General features: G+C 35.7%; 2 protein-coding genes across 4 annotated transcripts; both read right to left on the reverse strand.

The window, feature by feature from the left end:
- Positions 1-287: 287 nt before the first annotated feature.
- Positions 288-4,946, reverse strand: LOC125197337 (probable sulfate transporter 3.5). 2 transcript variants are annotated; one of them, XM_048096071.1, is made up of 13 exons: positions 4,914-4,946; positions 3,307-3,655; positions 2,811-3,012; positions 2,546-2,717; positions 2,283-2,348; positions 2,081-2,191; positions 1,855-1,971; positions 1,654-1,780; positions 1,288-1,574; positions 1,011-1,201; positions 852-931; positions 693-769; positions 288-615 (listed from the first exon to the last, which is right to left on the reverse strand). In XM_048096071.1, exons 2-13 carry the CDS (start codon positions 3,620-3,622, stop codon positions 451-453), a joined length of 1,911 nt encoding a protein of 636 aa, XP_047952028.1. In that variant the 5' UTR covers positions 3,623-3,655; positions 4,914-4,946; the 3' UTR covers positions 288-450. The 2 variants fall into 2 exon arrangements, with proteins under 2 accessions (XP_047952028.1, XP_047952029.1); XM_048096072.1 differs by lacking the exon at positions 4,914-4,946 and having other exon boundaries at positions 3,307-3,696.
- A 1,806-nt stretch (positions 4,947-6,752) lies between these two features.
- LOC125196428 (probable ADP-ribosylation factor GTPase-activating protein AGD14) lies at positions 6,753-13,570 on the reverse strand. Of its 2 annotated transcripts, XM_048094941.1 has the most exons (13): positions 13,369-13,570; positions 12,989-13,132; positions 10,873-10,934; positions 10,660-10,747; positions 10,505-10,566; positions 10,314-10,410; positions 9,735-10,148; positions 8,915-9,406; positions 8,573-8,830; positions 7,895-7,975; positions 7,509-7,653; positions 7,369-7,414; positions 6,753-7,265 (listed from the first exon to the last, which is right to left on the reverse strand). In XM_048094941.1, exons 2-13 carry the CDS (start codon positions 13,082-13,084, stop codon positions 7,139-7,141), a joined length of 1,968 nt encoding a protein of 655 aa, XP_047950898.1. In that variant the 5' UTR covers positions 13,085-13,132; positions 13,369-13,570; the 3' UTR covers positions 6,753-7,138. The 2 variants fall into 2 exon arrangements, with proteins under 2 accessions (XP_047950898.1, XP_047950899.1); XM_048094942.1 differs by lacking the exons at positions 10,873-10,934; positions 12,989-13,132; positions 13,369-13,570 and having other exon boundaries at positions 9,735-10,119; positions 10,660-10,738.
- Between the last annotated feature and the right edge of the window lie 3,904 nt (positions 13,571-17,474).

A 17,474-nucleotide genomic window follows, 5' to 3' on the forward strand; every position in this document is an offset into this window, starting at 1 on the left:
GAAGTGGAGGAGTGGAAATAGTGGAGTAAATGCATGTAGTGGAGATGCTAATAATCTAACTGCCTTGCCGATAAAGCTTTGCTAATTAGGGCCTTTGTGGATTACGGGCTGAGCGACAATGTTGGGGCTGGGTTGGGGCGGTGGCGTTGGGCCTGGGCTGGAGCAGTTGGGCTGCTTCGTATCACATACACCACAATGCTAAACACGAAACTGAATTGTTATCCCTATCCATTATTCAAGAAACCAAGAAGAGAGCGTAGTAAATTAAAGTAAGAAACCCACAAATTTTATTTCATCACCAAGAAACACAGAAATTTTATTTCATAACCATCAAGCCAAACATTAGCTAGGATATTGCACAACTTTTGTAGCCAAACAATTTCTACAAATGAACGGAAACGAAAGTAAATAACTGGTGTTATATATTGGTGTGTAGATGAAACATTACTACTACAAAGCCACATCCATAAGGTCATGAGATCGACGTTGCGTGAATTTGCATGCATTAAGTGCATCCTCTGTCGATAAGTACACTGCTTCCCTCCCAATCTTATCCACTGTTCCCATTAGTATCAACTTATCCATCACATCAATTCTTGGGTTCACTAATATTATCTGCAAACCACACATCATGTGCATTATTTTTTTCTCCAAATCCATTGCATAATAATTACTCCTAATTAGTTAATTACCTTGATCCCTTTGTTTTCTAAGGTTTTCCTAACTTCAAGTACAGCTTCCACTCCAGTATGATCAATTGCCGTCACACCTATCGCACAATTAAACTTTAGATACATATGTATATGCAAGTTCATCTTGTATTTAGAGTCATGTATGTAGTTAGTCTTGACCTCCTAGGTCGAGCAACACATATTCGATGTCTTGTGTAGTGCTTTTCGAATCATTCTCATCCCGAACCCATCTCAAGATCCTGCAACATATACATGTTCATCAAATCAAATCAAATCCAATCAAATCCAGAAACATGATTTATTTCGTTAAGTAACAACCTCTCTTTTATATAATTTGAGTTTGCAAAATAAATGGGTGAGCCAAGTTGCAAAATCAATACTCCTGAATGGCTAATAGTCCCAGGATACTGCTCCACGTCGCGGTACAAATTCGAATTAGGTATATTCCCTAGCTTGCAAGTAGCGGGCCTGGCCATGTACAACATTGCGCGGACCAAGGCTAGTCCCACCTAAGCAGGGCGACCGATTGAGTTAGTAAAAAATTAGTTAAGCATAATTGAAATGTTTGGACATAGTAGAATTGAAGAAGGATTACTGAAATGACGAGTCCCATGTCCATGCTAATGAAGGAAACGCCGAAGAAAGCGGAAATGCAGATGACGAAGTCGAATTTATCGGTCTGGAAGAGGTGATAGGCCTTCTTGTACTTGATGAGGCCTAGCATCGCGGAGATGATGATGGCGGACAACGCCACGTGAGGCGTGTAGCTGAAGAGCGGGGCCAGGAAAAGAAGCACCATTAGCATGCACACTGACTGTACCACGTTCGCCATCGGTGTCTTGCAACCCGAGTTGAAATTCACCGCCGTTTTTGAGAACGGGCCTAATATTGCATATGCATAATTCATCAATTTATACTAATAAATTTTAAAAAAAAAACAATTAGAGAACAAATTAATTACCGGTAGTTAAATAGCATGATGTCATGGATCCAACTATGTTCATCACACCATAAGCTATCATCTCCTTGTTACCATCAATGTGGTCGTTTGTTGACATTGCAAAACTTCTTCCAATTGCTATTCCTTCCTGTAATTTTATACCTCAATTAAATAATGTTATATTTATACATTCCCCTTTCTTTGCATGATTACAAAACATACCGTGAGAGCAATCATTCCAGTGATTATTCCAGCTTTCAGTGGCGCAAAAACATACTTGGAACTGAATATTAGACGATTCACCGAAAATGCGTTTATTCCTTTCTTCAGAGGCCCCACCTGCAGCAATCACACACTCCTACTACATTTTAGATTTTTAGTACTACTACTCTTATTAATTAATTTGATTAGGTCAAAATCAAATGTTTAGTTGATAATTGAAAGTTACCGTGGAAAGACCCAATTTGGGACCAACAGAGTAAGCAAGAATGCCACCGGAAACAACCACCACCATTGGGCCGATCGCCGACACCCAAAATAGGTTGGACTTGAGCTTTTTCTGTTAATTCAACATTTTATATATTAGTATTATGTAATTTTTGTTTGATTGACATTTATCACTGTAAAAACCTGACATGAATAATACTTACAACATATCTAGTGAGTTGGAGAAAGACGAGGAATGTTATACCAATGAGTGCACATTTCCAGTTGAACTACAATCAGTTCAACAAAATTTAAAACATGTCAGTTAAACAATTTCACTAGTATCAGATAGAAAGAAAAAGTGATTAAAGTAGTATTGGTACAGTTCTCATCCCAAAATAAGTTTTTCTAGAATAGAAAGTTACTAATTTTAAGGGATGGGCAAAAATGAAAATAGTTTTTATTTTTAAAGAAGGATGAAAATGACCTCAGTCCTATTATCGATAATTGCACGTATAACATGGGGAACACCGGTGTGCGTGGTGAAGTGCTTTAAGCCAAGCAAACCCTTCATCTGCTGAAATATAATAAGCACGGCCGTTCCTCCCATGAATCCCGTGATTGTGGAATGCGACAGGAAATCAACCAGTATGCCTAGTCTGCATAGGTTCATTTGAATTGATTGATCAAAATGAATTGACGATTAATGAAATAGTAGAAAGGAAGAAGAATAACAATAATAAAAAGAAGACCTCAAGAGCCCGAGAATTGTTTGAAACAAACCGGCAAAGAGAGTGGCGGTGAAGACTAAGCTGACGTAAAGGTCAGTGGAAGGATCGGCTTTTTTTTCGATATTTTCAGCAATAAGCAACGAGCAGGCCGCCACCGTTCCCACGGCCAGGTGCTTCGAGTTCCCAAATACAGCGTACAAGAGCGGCGGGACAAAACTCGAATCTGTCAATTAAAAATGACCTTCGTGTTATGACCTACTATTGTTACTATACTTACTATCTAAAAATAACCTAATTGTCATCTAAAAATAAGTACTCCATCTTCTCCTTATATGTGTCTCATTTTGATCTGTCACAAGTTTTAAGAATCATAAGGAAAGTGCATTGATTAGTTACTGTAATATGGAGTCCACTAAAAAAAAAAATAGTACTAGTAAAATGAATTAGGACAAACAATAAAAGATGGACCAAATTAAAAACTGAGACACGTAATAGGGGACGGAGCAAAGAAGCTTACAAAGGCCGATAATGGGGGGGATTTGGGCGAGGTTGGCGTAGCTGATCCCCTGAGGAATGGCGAGGCTGGCGATGGTGATGCCGGCGAGGAGATCGTATTTAAACAAGCTGAGGTTGTAATTTGGCAGCCATTCCAAAATAGGGATGAAATATTGGAGGCCCTTGAGGGCACGGCGCCTGGCCGACCGCTCGCTCTTGAACTGGCGGAAAGGGTCGTCCGGGAAGAAGGTTTCCTTCATCTTTGACTTCAGCACGATGCCAAAGCTTCGTGCTGGCCCGAAATTCACGCTCCGAGGATACTCCTCGTCCGCGCCCATATTAACTCTCTCTTTCTTTACTAATGAATCCACCTGATCAAAAATTCATCTTGTAATCTACTACACATATCTTGTGTAGGAACAGGATTCTTGTTTTTGGACATCATTTAAAACGTTTCTTTTTTTTATTGGATATTTGTGTGTAAGTTTACGGTTAGGCTAGTACATGTGAGTATATATAAAAGAAGGAAAGATATGAGGGTTCTTTCTTTCAGTTGAAAGAGAGATGTTTCAAAACAACAAATGGGAAATATGTATAAATGTTACTAAGAGATTACATAGAAAAGAAGAAAGATAAAGACTGTCTAAATTAAAATAAGTAAGTATATTATTTAAATTTGTAAAAAGTAAACAAACTTCTGTGGTGGCATATACATACATAGTAACTAATAGACATGTCACATGATGAGATTAGGTTAAAATGGGCTTCTTCAATAATGAGACTACATTCACTAACACACACATAAAATTCGTGACACATGTCATATCATGTTATGTTGATTGTCTTTATCCTTTTAATACACAATACTACATGATTGATTTCAATGAATAAATTTCTAAACTTTATTGGTACATGCTCATTTATTTTGAATTAGGGTATCTCATTTCACAGACAATTGCAAATCAGAGATTTTTTAAGTAATATAAGTAGATAACTCTCTTAATCACAATAAACATGAAATCCTACTTGTTCACAATTACTCAGAGTTGTAATCAATGTCGAACCAATTTTAAAGACCGAACTTCTGAATCCGTCATGGTTAGCTTGTTTTAGGTCATATTAAGACATTGTTAGTTTGTTTTAGGTCATGCTAATAAAATTCAAATTTGAAAAATACGGATGTCATATTTGGATCATTTTATGTCATACTTACTATCATGACCTAAAACAGACTAAGAATGACCTACATGTTCTCTAAATATGACCTTTGGGTGTAGTTCTGTGGTTCGGCAATAAGATTGAGTTTTGCTGTAATATAACTCTACTCTTATATCTTCATATAATTAATGAATTTGATTAAAAATGGTCTTGAACTGTAAGAATAGTACTAGTACAACTAATAGGAGTATTGTGGATATCACGACAACACTAAGAAAAGAAAAATCGTTTCTCACATTTGATGGAGTATAATTTAACCTAAATTTTGTACAGCCACTAACAAAAGGTAGAACATAGGTTAACACAGTGAAATCACATAAAAATTCAATATTTTCACGTTATAAAAACCCCATGAACTAAACAAACAAACAAAAACACACAACACAAACAATAGGAAGGTATGAATACTACCAGAGACTAGAATGTTGAAATGAGAAAGGAAAGAGAATATTGAGAAAATAGTGAAGTAAAAATGGTGGGGAAAACACTATGTATAGTGGATAAACAAGGCAAAAAAATTAGTTAACTGTTGCAATTTTTTCGGAGGAAATTCTCAAGACATTGATGCAGCTTGATAAGAGGGCATTCAACGCCTTTTTCCTAGGATTGGGTCAACAAAAAATTAAGTAATTCTGCAAACTTGATAATAAATTTAATAACTAAGACTACAATGTTGGGGTGTATACTAGTAAATTGTGTATGATACATAGTATAATTTTTTTGGGAGAGGGGATGTCTTACAGCTCACCTAATATTTTGTTATAACATTTTATAATTAATTTAATTTTGTTAACCGCTATAATTATTCCCTCAAAATAAATTAATCACTATCTATATTATAATGTCTTAGCAAAATCTTGTAGTCATGACCCTGAGTAAATTTAGTTTAACTGAATCTAACATCCTATTAGTCTAGTCTGAGTACTACTTCTCGATCGACATTCCGAAGTCTTATTCAAGTAAATATGTACTAGTTTCTGCTATAATCTAAAGTCAGTGGCGGATCCAGGATCCGAAAATGGAGGGGGCGGAATATATTGCATTAGCTTGATTTAGTGTGGACATGGCTATTTTTACGTTGTTCGGGGCGACGCCAGAGGCAAACGGAGGGGGCGGACATGGTAATTTTACGTCCCGATAAGGGGAAAATAGTCGCATGGAGGGGGCGACCGCCCCCCTAGATCCGCCACTGTCTAAAGTTATTCTGAAAATCATAGTTTATTGATATAATTGGCATCACAAATCATATCAGTTCATAATATTAAGTTATGAATTGATATTGAGTCAAGAACTGATATTCACTGATAAGCTAATTGATATGGAGTGAGGAACTAAATATTTTGTATTGTTAACTGATACTGTATTTATATACTAATATGGTTATGTTATCTAATTTAAGAAGAGATTTGAAATTAATCATCTCCTATCTAGGGTGGTTTTAATTAGCTTAATGTGATATATTTGATAACTCATCAAATCTCAATGCTTGTTTTGTAGTCTAAGTAAGACCAAGATATATGAATTATATAAATTATTTAGTTCATTGGTAGATAAAATAAGGTTCAAGTAGGCAATCAAAGCTCATCTTGGCCCGCTAAGGCCTGAAGTAAATTAGTTCAAAAGAGTTGAATATTTAACAACCCAAAAAAGCGAGATAATCTACCTTTATCTTAAAGCCCATCTTAATTAATTATCTTGCGCTAATTTAACATGCCTGCCAAACATGCACCGAATATATAAAAATCTCATATTCTGCACTCAATATATAAAAATCTCATATTCTTTGATTATATATTTTTTTATTACTATAACGGATGGTATATTGATATTACCATGCAATGAGACTCTGCAAGAGTGTTTATGATGAAAGAGGATTAGTAGTTTAATTGATTCCGGCATATGTATATAAGACGGGGGGGGGGGAATATCAAAATACCATTATATTGGAGTTATAGTCACGAAAAAATACCGAATTTTCAATACCCTTACCAAAGAACTCCATTTCTCAGTCATGCAACAATCAATTCAATCACATGATAGCATGGTTTAAAACACAAGTTTTTACACCTATCATTAATATTAATGTTCAACCCCTAATTACTAATTCTCGTGATTGTCTTCATATGTCCATCAATTCTTTAACTCTAAAAATATTAGTATCACATAACCACAACATGTGCAGGAATTGGAAAATTAGCAACATAATTTTAAGAGATGAAGAGAGGGTCTAACATATATATGAACACAATATAACAAAACCACCATATGTAGTTTTATTTGACTAAAGAATATGAATATCAATGGTTCTTTCACTATGCAAATTACACCACAATAACAACACTAGAAATACTAAACTTATAGATTACACATCTCTGGAGCGCAGGTGCCACCACTCACTATGCTACAGACACATTACTTGTGTCGGAATGTACACGGCCCCGATAGCATAGATTTATGTTGATATACACCGATCACAAAAATTTAAGTCTAAACGCAGCACACTTCACTTTCACTATTTAATCTACAATAAGTTGAAAGGATGCAACAACATGGGCTCTTACAAAACTGGTTTTTTCTTAGGAGTACTATTTTTCTCTGTACTTTTTTTAATAGAAAAAAACTGTTTTACCTTTATTTCAGCCAAATGGGTTTACACTGGGGGTAATGAAGTTCCCAGAAGTAGGATGAGCTGCTGCTTGAGGATTCGGGTTAAAAGAAGTAAAAGTGGGGTCCTCAAAGCCGAACCCAGGAAATCCATGTGGCCTAGAATATTTTGATTAGCTTTCATGAGTACAGTAGTTTTATAACAGAAAGGAAATCATTCTTAATTTCAGATCGAAGCAAACTTGAGCTAAAACTTTAATACCTTGGTGCGGTGCTACCACCGGCTATTTCATTACCCATCAACGAATCTGGTTTATGGTTAGACATCAGTAACATGCAAATATTTATGCAACCATGCTGTTCCAAAAAAAAACTTAAAAAGGAATTTGTATGATTGTTTACTTGTAGGATTTGTCGGTGCATATGATGGCGTTTGAGCAAGTATTTGTGGAGCATATGGAGGGGCTCCATAATTCGGAGTATGCAATAGCCCAGACGAGGTTGCAGTTTTCGGTAAAGCACCTTGTAAGGGTGCCATAGAAGGAAACTGCATCACAATTATAAATCAACTTTGCAATCAGCATTAGCATGAGAATAAAGCCGAGCTTACTCAGCATACTCTTTTTTCTGTTCAGATATTTTGAACACTGAAAGTGAGGAAATATAAACCATTCACCAAACTCGAGTCAGGCAACTTTCTTCAAACAAATAAACAAACTGTCGACTTATAATATAATGAAGACAGATAAAAGAGAATAAATCAGTCGAAGCCCTGGCAGTAAACTTACTGTTGATGCTTGAACTGGAGAAGGTGCGCTAACATCAAAAGGATTGGTTGATGTTGGCATTGACTGCTGATTTGCTACAACCTTCAATCAGAAAGATCAAATGTTGCATGAGGTTAATGAACAATGATTTGGGAAAGAGTAAAATAGGACTAATGAACTTTGCCTCCCTAAGATCATGATAGCTAGTATTCCCATTTCGAAAAATAACAGTTCATTCAAACTCATTCTATGAGGTAAGCTTGCCTCATATTTTACAAGTAGGCTGTCAGAATATGAGTATCAAACCATTGAGCGTAACAAAGCCTGAAGCATATTTCGAATTAGTTTGGACTTTGGAGCATTCCATTTTTTCCTAACAAACAGGTATCAATTCGTAACTGAAAGAGCATTCTTGACCCTTGAGCATATGGTGTTACGGGTGTCCACATCAATATTATGTTTAAACCAGTGATTAATTGATAAGTGCCGTCCTTATTTGGGATTCATAACCCCCCTTTGTATTTTAATTATAATTTTAAATCATTAAGATTTATTTGTAACCTATCCCTTTCAAATTGAGAGGTTACCCAAAATGCTGAGGCAAGAGTCAATTGACTCGACAAAAAATGCAGAGCAACATCATATAGGTTATAGGTATTAATTGATGAGCAAAAGGATTAAAATAGAAATTTCGCTTACCATGGGATTATAGTAATGCATAGGGACTCTAGCAACATAGGGGGCGCCTGGATACCACCCTGGAACTGGAGATGGACTATAAGAGTAATTCATCGAAAATAAGTCCTCAGGAAGTGCATTTCTTCCGACATGTTTTCCATCAGATGTAGATGCTCCAATAGCAGGGACAGGAGCAGAAGCCATTTCAGCTTGACCCACTTGTGCAATAGAAGCACCAGGCGGAGGCCCATAGGCATTTTGCATAAGTGGATTCCATGACTGTTAGAATCCGGGGCAAGATTGATTACTCTATGAAGAAGACAAAATATAGAAACGAAATAAAATCGCAGGCACAGGGCATACCTTGTTGACTGAAGATCCTCCAGAAACTGGCTGTTGAATACTTCCAGGGAACAGAGGTTGTTGTTGAGGATTAATGGTAGGCCACTGTCCTCCAGTGGGAACATTTGCAGGTACAGAGGCAAAGGATGAAAGAGATGCATCACCAGTGGGAGTAACAGATGGTGGAGCAGTATTTCCAAAGGATGGTCCAAACAAGGTGTCCTGTATATTGGTGGAACTGAAAGGAGACGTTCCTGGAGGGGGATAGGGACCAGATGAGGATGCTGGAACTGATAACCCAGAAAGTAGAGATTCCACAGAGTTCGAAGCTGGAGTCATTGTTTTGGCATCGGGCAGAGAATCAAAATTTGCCCAGTCATTACTGCTAGGTTGTTGGACAGCAACTGTTGGAGGTGGTTCAGGAACAGCATCAAAATCAATAAATGAAGCCTCCACTTTTATCTCAGATGGAGTCACATCTGATGATGCTAAGCTACTGGAGGATGCAGTTCTCTGCAAGAAAATATTTGCCACTTATATTATTTGGTGAGAATTAGTGGATTTAGTTTTTAAGAGAATAGTTACACAATTATAGTATGCATATAATAAAACCTGACCTGTCCCTCAATGCCTGGCTTATAAATAGAAGCTATTTTGCATGACTATAACATGTAAAACCATGAAAATTTAACGAATGAAAAAATAAAGTTTGTTGCAGCAGCTGGTGAGCAAGAAAATATGACAAAATGAATATGCTCTGCTTAGTTGTCACTGGGGGTAGAAGGGTTATCAAGAAGAAGAGGCACACAACAAAACACATCTTAGAAGGGATACTTCTCACCTGTGTAGGTGGCCGACCATCATTTGACTTCCCACCAGTGGCTTTTGGAGGTTCAATAACTCGAAGTGGAGATACGCTATCTCCTAATATATCTCTAACAGGACGGACCACGGGAGGACTTGATATGTCTGAATCCTTTTGATGATCAGGGGACCTAATTTCAAGCTTAGAGCCTTCTTCAGACATTCTGCCATTTCCAAATCTATCCTCTCGTCTCCAATCATTGACTACTTCTCGGGCAGGACTTTTTCTAAAATCACCACTTCGCTGATTATCTTGATTATATGATGGACTTCTTCCACCCGAACTTGACCTGTCACTATAGCGACGCTCGAAGGAATCATCATAAGGAGGACTCCGACTACCTTGATAGTTGTCTACCCTCCTGTTGCCATTGGAATCATCAGTTTCTCCCTACATAAAGACAGATAATAATAATAAGAATGTGAACCATCTCTGTTATTCTCCATGATACCCTATAACTTAGGAAGGATGGTTCATACGAGCATGCACTAGTTACAAAGCAGCTATCACAATAATGGAAACTTTGTAGTAATGAATAAGGTTTATAATATATACCATAAATGCCCTTGGAGGTTTTTCCACATTCTTCTCACCAGTATATCTTCTGTCCACATAGACATGCCTGATGAAATCACGTAGTCTGACTATATTGCTGGGATGAAAAACATGTATATCAGAATATTTAAACCATGAAAAAAAGATTTCCAACTGTAGAAATATATGGCGTCATATTTTTTTAGTTTTACCTGCCATCAGGGAGGGAATTACGCTGAGGATCCCATTCCTTCAAATAAATTTCTCTACCAATCTACCGCGAAAATAATGGTTCAATCATGAGTACTGAAACATGCCTAAACAAATGAAGGAAATGTGGGCTTTAAAGAGAAACAGTTTCTAGTACCGCATTTCCACCTCCTTGAAGTGCACTGACTTCCTGTGGAGTAAATTTAGCCATAGATACTGACTTCACTCTGTGCGTGAACTCCCGACTGGAATTAGTTTGAAAATTAATAAGTGAAGAGAAACATTGATCCTTAAAAAATTACTTATTGCATCCCAAAAAGAAGGTTGTTATGCAATATAATATGTAAAACTGCAACCCAAAATGACTTACTGTATCCCGCTGCAGGTTGTACAGACAAATGTCAAGAAGCTAGTACATACATATTGGGGGCCCTGATAGGAAGCAAAGAAACAGTTAGCCACATCTCTTGAAAAGCCTTGCCATTTCAGCATGAAATAGAGGCATATGCAAATAAATGAAATAGAAGCAAAGAAACAGTTAGCCACATCTATTAACATGGAACGGAGGGAGTATAAAAATACAAAACTAATAGCATGTGCAAATAAATGAAAAACACAATCTGTCATTGTCACACTAATCTTAACATATGAACAGTGATTATCAGAAATTGGAACATGATGTGGAGACTATATACTTAGGGGAACATGAGTACACTACTCTCAAGGGCATGAACAGTTATTTAAAAAATATGGGGACTATAAACTTAGGGGAGCATGAGTAACTTGTCATTTACAAAACCATGCATTACACCATCATTTAATTAGACCCCCTACATTGAGCCTATGTTATAATTCTAATAGATACAAGGTTTGGCATCTGCTCCTAGTAACTGAGGTTGCTGATGAAATTAATAAAGCACTTTCATAACTGGCATCCAAACACAAAAGAGGGCTGAAGTCTAACCACCATGAGCGAAACTGAACATCCACAAGTAGGTCAATATTTCATTATCAGTAATGCATTAACAAATACACGCAAAATATAGAACCCATATAATCTGTAAAACTGTCATGTGTCAGAATATAACTCGAATCATGCATAAAGAAAGTTACGCTATTGCCTAATGATATTTACAGCTCATGCACGTGTGCATGGAAACCCCCTTAAATTTTAAGCACTTATACTATTCACGTGTTATTGTGCACTACCTACAGTGCATGCAAAAGCACTTAAACTATTCACAATTATTATTTTTCCTTTTTCTCTCCCCCGCCGTCGTGATCCCTTGGTCATGTCGTACGGGCTAATGACGGCGCGGAATGCGCTAAGGAATTTATTATTTTTCATTTTTTCTTAGTTATATACAGAATTTAGAATTACGAATAAAACAAAAAAAAATTATAATTTCATTAAACAATTAAAAATTACTCCTACATGATTAGAAAACAGAAATGAAAATAATGCATAATTCAATTAAAATTCATGCATCCTCAAGGTGGCCGACGCGTGCCCAAATTTCTTCAACAAGATCATGACTAACGTGTTAGAAAAACTCTTCCTCGCAGCCAAGGCACCAACATGTTGGCTATATGCATTAATAACTCCCAGCCCATACGGAACTGGCGGTGGAATACTCCCGGCCTTCATCGCAGAAATAATCCGCCATCAGCCATCAACTGGCTTCTTCTCTTTCCCGGTGTATGTATTACTTAAGCCAGCGTTGATTTCCTTTATTAGCCACCATGTGAGTCGTACAGAAAAATTGGTTGTAATCAGTGTCCGGAAGATCATAGCCATTTGAACATATAGCCAATGGCTATTTTAATTTTTTAATATATAGTAAAATATCATTTCAGATTTTTTTTTTAAGGTGGCCACGTGTCAGCCACCATTGGTCGAAGGAAATGCATGCTTAAGCACGCATACATGTAGGTGCCACATGGTTAGCATGCTGCAGTTTACAAGCTTCGTGCATGCTCAATGCAGCTGCTAAGCACACGGCTGTTGATGCACTTATTTACAAGCATTGAAATATTTTGACAGCAATATATATTTTCCATTAGTCAGCAAACCAAATCAAAGAGAAAACCAAACTATTTTATTGATCACTGTTGACATCACATACTCCAAGATCAAGGATTGTGTGTTCAGAATCAAAAGCTCAAAACTTGGAACTTCAAACATCATTGCTAATCAGTCAAAGAAATCAGCTAAATTAGAAGATATCACAATACAGACTTCCAAGTTCCCTCCCTTCATATGCAGTTAAGAATTCTATTGGGGATACCAGAATATTACTCCTATTTGTTATTGCAAGTTAGCCCTATACCACGAAGCATGAGATTAAGCTCTATGGTTGCCCAATTCCTAATGCGCACCGAGTAAAGTGATCCATCATATTAAGTGCTCCAAATAACTCAGAGTAAGTGAAATTAATGAAATTTATTCAACAAAGCAGCAATCATCAATGAATCCAGCATAATACCAAGCTGTTGCAGTTAATACACCGGCGGTTCTCAGGAAGCTTCAGAAGATTCCTTATTATTCTCTCATTCTTCGCGTCTTCCTTCCGGTTCGCCATTTCAATAACAAAGAATAAACCTCGACACCTTTTCCCCCAATTGGTTCACTGTATAAAAGCAACTACACGATCAGCACGAACCGAAAACCACAAAAATCGATAACCAAACACAGAATCTTCAATCTCTGAGACGATCAGATCTGGTAAATTGAACTAGTGAAAGTTGAATTGCCGGCAATACACAACCAAAAAAAAAACACTAAACAGCAGCGAAACCGAGCGCCGTAAACTTCAATTAACTTTAATAATCAATCGAAGCGACAGAAGTAGATGAATGAGCAAACCTGATCGGTGAAACGGAATTTCATAAATTAGTGAATGAGAACCGATCTCGCGTCTATCCTTTACAGCTCAACTTTACCAAAGAGTGGAGAGAGGAGTGAGGGCAGAGAGAAAGACAGCACCCTTTTGCTGTAGAAAATCGTTGGAAAAACACGTAGAAAAGAGAACGTGGAGAGAGAGAGAGAGAGTATTTAATGCGAGGAAGTGAATGAATGAGAATTGATTGGTAGAGGCAGCCCAGACATTGACTCTCACAGAAAACAGAGGTCTAACATCTCTGAAAATGATTTATTGGATAAGAATAATTGCAAAATCAAATTAATACTAGTAGTATAAATTATTTTGATTATCTAACTAACCTATATAGAAATAGCAAAATTAAATTAATAGTATAAATTAATTTGATAATCTAGCTAAAACTATATGGAAATATTGTTGCATATAAAATGACTACACCCTATTCTAATCCAATCATTTACTATTTTTTTTATGGTTATTTTTATTTTGATTTTCCATTTCTATCTTTTATAGTTATATTCAATTATAGTATTAATTATCGTAATAGAATAAGAAGTTGGTGTCCATTGATAATTCAATTTTCCTTCATGGATCAATTATTTGAAGCATGGTGTATATTGTAACCATGTAACTAAAAACTGTTGATCAGACTTGGTGTTTTATTGCACTGGTGCAAAATGCTCGCTGCTATGTGCTCAGGTTATTGTAATAGTATGATTTGGTAGTACTACTATTTATTGCAGTCGCCCTAATTTAATAAGCGAGATTAATGTCTCAAATTAAATTAGCAATTACTATAAAATCAACTGGCAAGATTGTATTAATAGAATTCAATGACTTATGCGACATCTTAACTAATTACTACTCCGTATTAATACATAAGATTAGTAGTTAGAACAAACTTTATAAAACTTGATCATGCGTTTTTTTAGGTGCAAATTTATTAGTAGAATCAATAAAATAAAAAATTGGAGTAAGAAAATTCTGGGAAATTTTTATCATTTTTTTTTGTAGTCTCCATATTTTTTAGCTCATGAAAATTTATTATTTTGATAGTTTGCGTGGAAAAAGAGTATCATTTAAAATATGATAATATATCACGAATTGGGGTGAAGATAAAAATTAAGAGTGAACTACAAAAATAGTTCATGAACTATGCGTTTATCTCGTCAATAAATTCCGGACTTTAAAAATATCTTATACAACCCTGGATTAAGCGTTTATCTCAAAAATGGTTTTTTTTTTCACTGTTTCGTACCGAAAATACCCTTTTAGGGGTTTGGGCAGTTCGCCATTTCCAAAATTCGACTTTTTCAGCATGTTAGCACATTAATTGATTGTGCATGTTGTATGATTTTTTATATTTCTCTCTCTCTCTCTCATACTTCTCTCATCTATTAAATACTTCTCTCATTCTCTCTCCTCCATCTCTCTTCCCTTCTTCCTTCCCTTCCTTCCCTTCCTTCCTTTAGAAAAGTCAACGCAAAATCTCGACTCAATTCTTTGCTTTCATGTCTTTGCTGTCTGTTACAAAATCGGGTGATGGAGGAGGCGGGACAGGTTATAGGTGGCTCCGATTTGAGTACGAAAATTGTTTGTGCCGGCAAAGAGTGATTCTCAAAATCATTGTCGACCCAAGAAATGAATCAAATGGAATGTTATATTTTGTTTGCGAGCAAAAGGGCAAGGTTGGATGCTGCAAGTATTTTCAGTGGTGTCATCCCAAGTGTGTGGATTTTGAAGGCTGCAATTACTTGGTTGGGTACGGTGGGCGTGAACACGAAGTTGGAAGAGAAGACGAAGTTGATTCTGAAGTATATCCAAATCGTTTTGAAGGTAGAAGTAAAGTGAAAGATTGTATTTTGGTGTTATTTGTTGGATTTTCGTTGTTAGTTTCGTTTGTAGCCACTATGGTGAGTTTGATGAAGTTGGTTTTGACAAGTAGATTGCAGTTTGTGGGAAAAAAATTTGGTGAAGAATTGTACGTAGTAGTGCATGAACTTGGCGAAGAATTGTAGTGTTCAAATCAATGTACTTTGATTTTGATTTATGTGTTCTAAGTATGGAGTATTAATTTTTTTGAAGTTTTAAGTTTGTTTTAAATATTGTGATTTGAATAATTTATTTCTAAATTTGACAATGAAATTATCTATGGCTGAATGGATTTTCTTCGATGGGTATGAAATGGGTATGAAATGAATCTTGTTGAAATAAGGAGTACTAGGAAAAGTTACTGAAATAATAACATATCTAGTATACGGCGAAATAAACATAAAATAATACTCCCTCTGTCTCACGTTACTTGAGTCATTTCTTTTTTACACTCGTTTTGAAAAAATAATAATAAATAGTTAAAATGGAGAGAAAGAAAAGTAAGAGAGAAAATAATATAGAGAAGAGTCTTAACTATTGTATTCTCTTTTTTATTTTATTTTTTCTCCACTTTAACTATTTATTATTATTTTTTAAAAACGAATGTGAAAAAGAAGTGACTCAAGTAACGTGGGACGGAGGGAGTATCATATTGGATACCTATCCCTGATAGTGATATCAGATGTAGTCCAAAAAATAATATCATATCGGGTTTAAAAGAAATATTAGATGTAGTCCCTGACAGAGTAATGTACATTTTAGACTTTTGAAAATGGCCGGTTTAATTTTATATACTCTTGGTATTTTCATTAACCCATTGTTGTTTTCATTTTGAAATATACTACTAATACATATGAAAATATTGAAATTTTACTAAAAATTATTACCAAGTACCAATTTACAAATTTGAGAATTCATCCAAAAAAAAGGCACTGTCTTGATATTAATGGAATCAAATCCACCGACTCACATCTTACAAGGGTGACGGATGGAAAAGCATGAAAAACAGACAATGGGTTTATTTTCAAATAAAATTCAAGCGAATCACAAATTTCCTCAAAACTCACGAACTGCAATCTATCTATCAAACCTACTTGCTCAAACCCACGATAATGGCTACAAATGAAACAAACAACTTCGTCCTCTCCTCCAACCCACCAAATGAAACCTTCGCGCCGAATCTGCCCAACCAAGTCAAAATCCACACAATTCGGATAACACCACCGAAAATAAACCTTATCCTTTTTTCGCAAATTTCCATTTGAAGTCGAGATTTTGCGTCGACTTTTGCAGAAGGAAGGGGAAGATAAAGAAGAAGGGAAGAGAGATGGAGAAGAGAAGGTGAGAAAGAGAATGAGAGGAGTATTTAATAGAGGAGACAGTCTGCACAATCAATTAATGTGCTGACATATGAAAAAGTCAAATTTTTGAACTTCCGAAATTGCCCAAACCCCTAAAAGGGTAGTTTCGATATGAAACAGTGAAAAATGACCAATTTTGAGATAAACGCTTAGTCCAGGGTTGTCTGGGAATATTTTTAAAGTTCAGGGTTGTCTAGTGAGATAAACACATAGTCCAGGGACTATTTTTGGTAGTCTCCAAATTTTTTAGCTCGTGAAAATTTTGTTATTTTGATAGTTTACTTGAAAAAAGAGTATCATTTAAAATATGATAATATATCACGAATTGGGGTGAGGATGAAAAATTAATTGTATATTCTATGCTACCCGGGAAACGCTATCCATTCTACATCACATATGAAAAACAATGAAACATATGTGGAAATGCATTCAAATAGAAACACTATTATATGATTTGTGGTTATCTTTTGTGAAATTTGAGATCGAATATGTTAAACTATATTTTATCCCACGTTCATAGTTTAGAAAAATTAAAATTAAGGTAAGTTTAGTCACAATATAATCAATCTAATTGTTTGCTTTAGCTAGAGTATCTCCGAGGAAGAAAGGTAAATGAAAGAAGTATATATTTATTTACCTTCTCAAAAAGTAAAATATATCCTTTCAAAACGTAATACTATAAGAGAAAAGGTATTTAAAAAGGTAAATTATTTTTTAAAATAAAATAATCGTACAAAATGCATTACAAAACATAAAAATATAATACATTAATTCGCAAATATTTTGGAGAATGGTTTTTCATGAAAAGAATGCAAATATGATAGTTATAGGATTTTACATCTCCATTGATAGAGAGG

This window comes from Salvia hispanica, chromosome 6 (assembly GCF_023119035.1).
Source record: "Salvia hispanica cultivar TCC Black 2014 chromosome 6, UniMelb_Shisp_WGS_1.0, whole genome shotgun sequence".
In the NCBI taxonomy this organism is placed as follows: Eukaryota; Viridiplantae; Streptophyta; class Magnoliopsida; order Lamiales; family Lamiaceae; genus Salvia; species Salvia hispanica.

Coding starts and splice junctions, on each gene's coding strand:
- LOC125197337 (XM_048096071.1), bottom strand. CDS start 3,622: ATGGGCGCGGACGAGGAGTATCCTCGGAGCGTGAATTTCGGGCCAGCA. Junction 1,575..1,653: donor ATCATGCTATTTAACTACCG/GTAATTAATTTG, acceptor ATGCAATATTAG/GCCCGTTCTCAAAAACGGCG. Junction 770..851: donor TGTGTTGCTCGACCTAGGAG/GTCAAGACTAAC, acceptor ATTGTGCGATAG/GTGTGACGGCAATTGATCAT.
- LOC125196428 (XM_048094941.1), bottom strand. CDS start 13,084: ATGGCGAACCGGAAGGAAGACGCGAAGAATGAGAGAATAATAAGGAAT. Junction 10,567..10,659: donor TTCAAGGAGGTGGAAATGCG/GTACTAGAAACT, acceptor TTTTCGCGGTAG/ATTGGTAGAGAAATTTATTT. Junction 9,407..9,734: donor ATGGTCGGCCACCTACACAG/GTGAGAAGTATC, acceptor ATTTTCTTGCAG/AGAACTGCATCCTCCAGTAG.